Here is a 364-nt window from a genome sequence, read left to right as displayed (position 1 = left end):
ATGCAGAGAGCGGTGGCGTCCTTCACCGAGTGTCTCCGTCCTCCAGGAGACAGCAGCTCCTCTGTTGGACAGGTAGGGAGTTACACCTGCAGCACAGAAAACACGCTTCACACCCGTCTCATTCTGACGACTTGTTTTAAATCAGGTTGTCAGAAACTGAAGTTTTAATTTATTGTTTTGAGTCAGAAGTCAAACCTGACTGTGGCTTGTTTCAGTGTTTGGACTTTAGTAGAAACGTATTAAATTAAAATCTAAATGTTTTTCTTTCTCCAGCTGTGAGTGTTTTTGTTTCGTGGAGGATCTAATCCTTCAGAGCTTCTTGTTTTTGTCCAGGAACTGGTTGAGAAAGATGAGCTCGGCGTGC

General features: G+C 44.0%; 1 protein-coding gene across 1 annotated transcript in view; it reads left to right on the top strand.

The window, feature by feature from the left end:
* inpp4b (inositol polyphosphate-4-phosphatase type II B) overlaps positions 1-364 on the top strand; it is a 24,057-nt gene continuing 23,693 nt past the window's right edge. The window contains exon 1 of the mRNA XM_037682368.1: positions 1-72. Coding sequence (XP_037538296.1) covers positions 1-72 — 72 coding nt within the window. The remainder of the gene's footprint in view (positions 73-364) is intronic.

The sequence above is a fragment of the Nematolebias whitei genome, chromosome 1 (genome assembly GCF_014905685.2).
Source record: "Nematolebias whitei isolate Nwh7 chromosome 1, NemWhi1, whole genome shotgun sequence".
Lineage (NCBI taxonomy): Eukaryota > Metazoa > Chordata > Actinopteri > Cyprinodontiformes > Rivulidae > Nematolebias > Nematolebias whitei.
The sequence above is the reverse complement of the archived record's forward strand: the minus strand, read 5'-3'. Positions and strand labels throughout refer to the sequence as shown.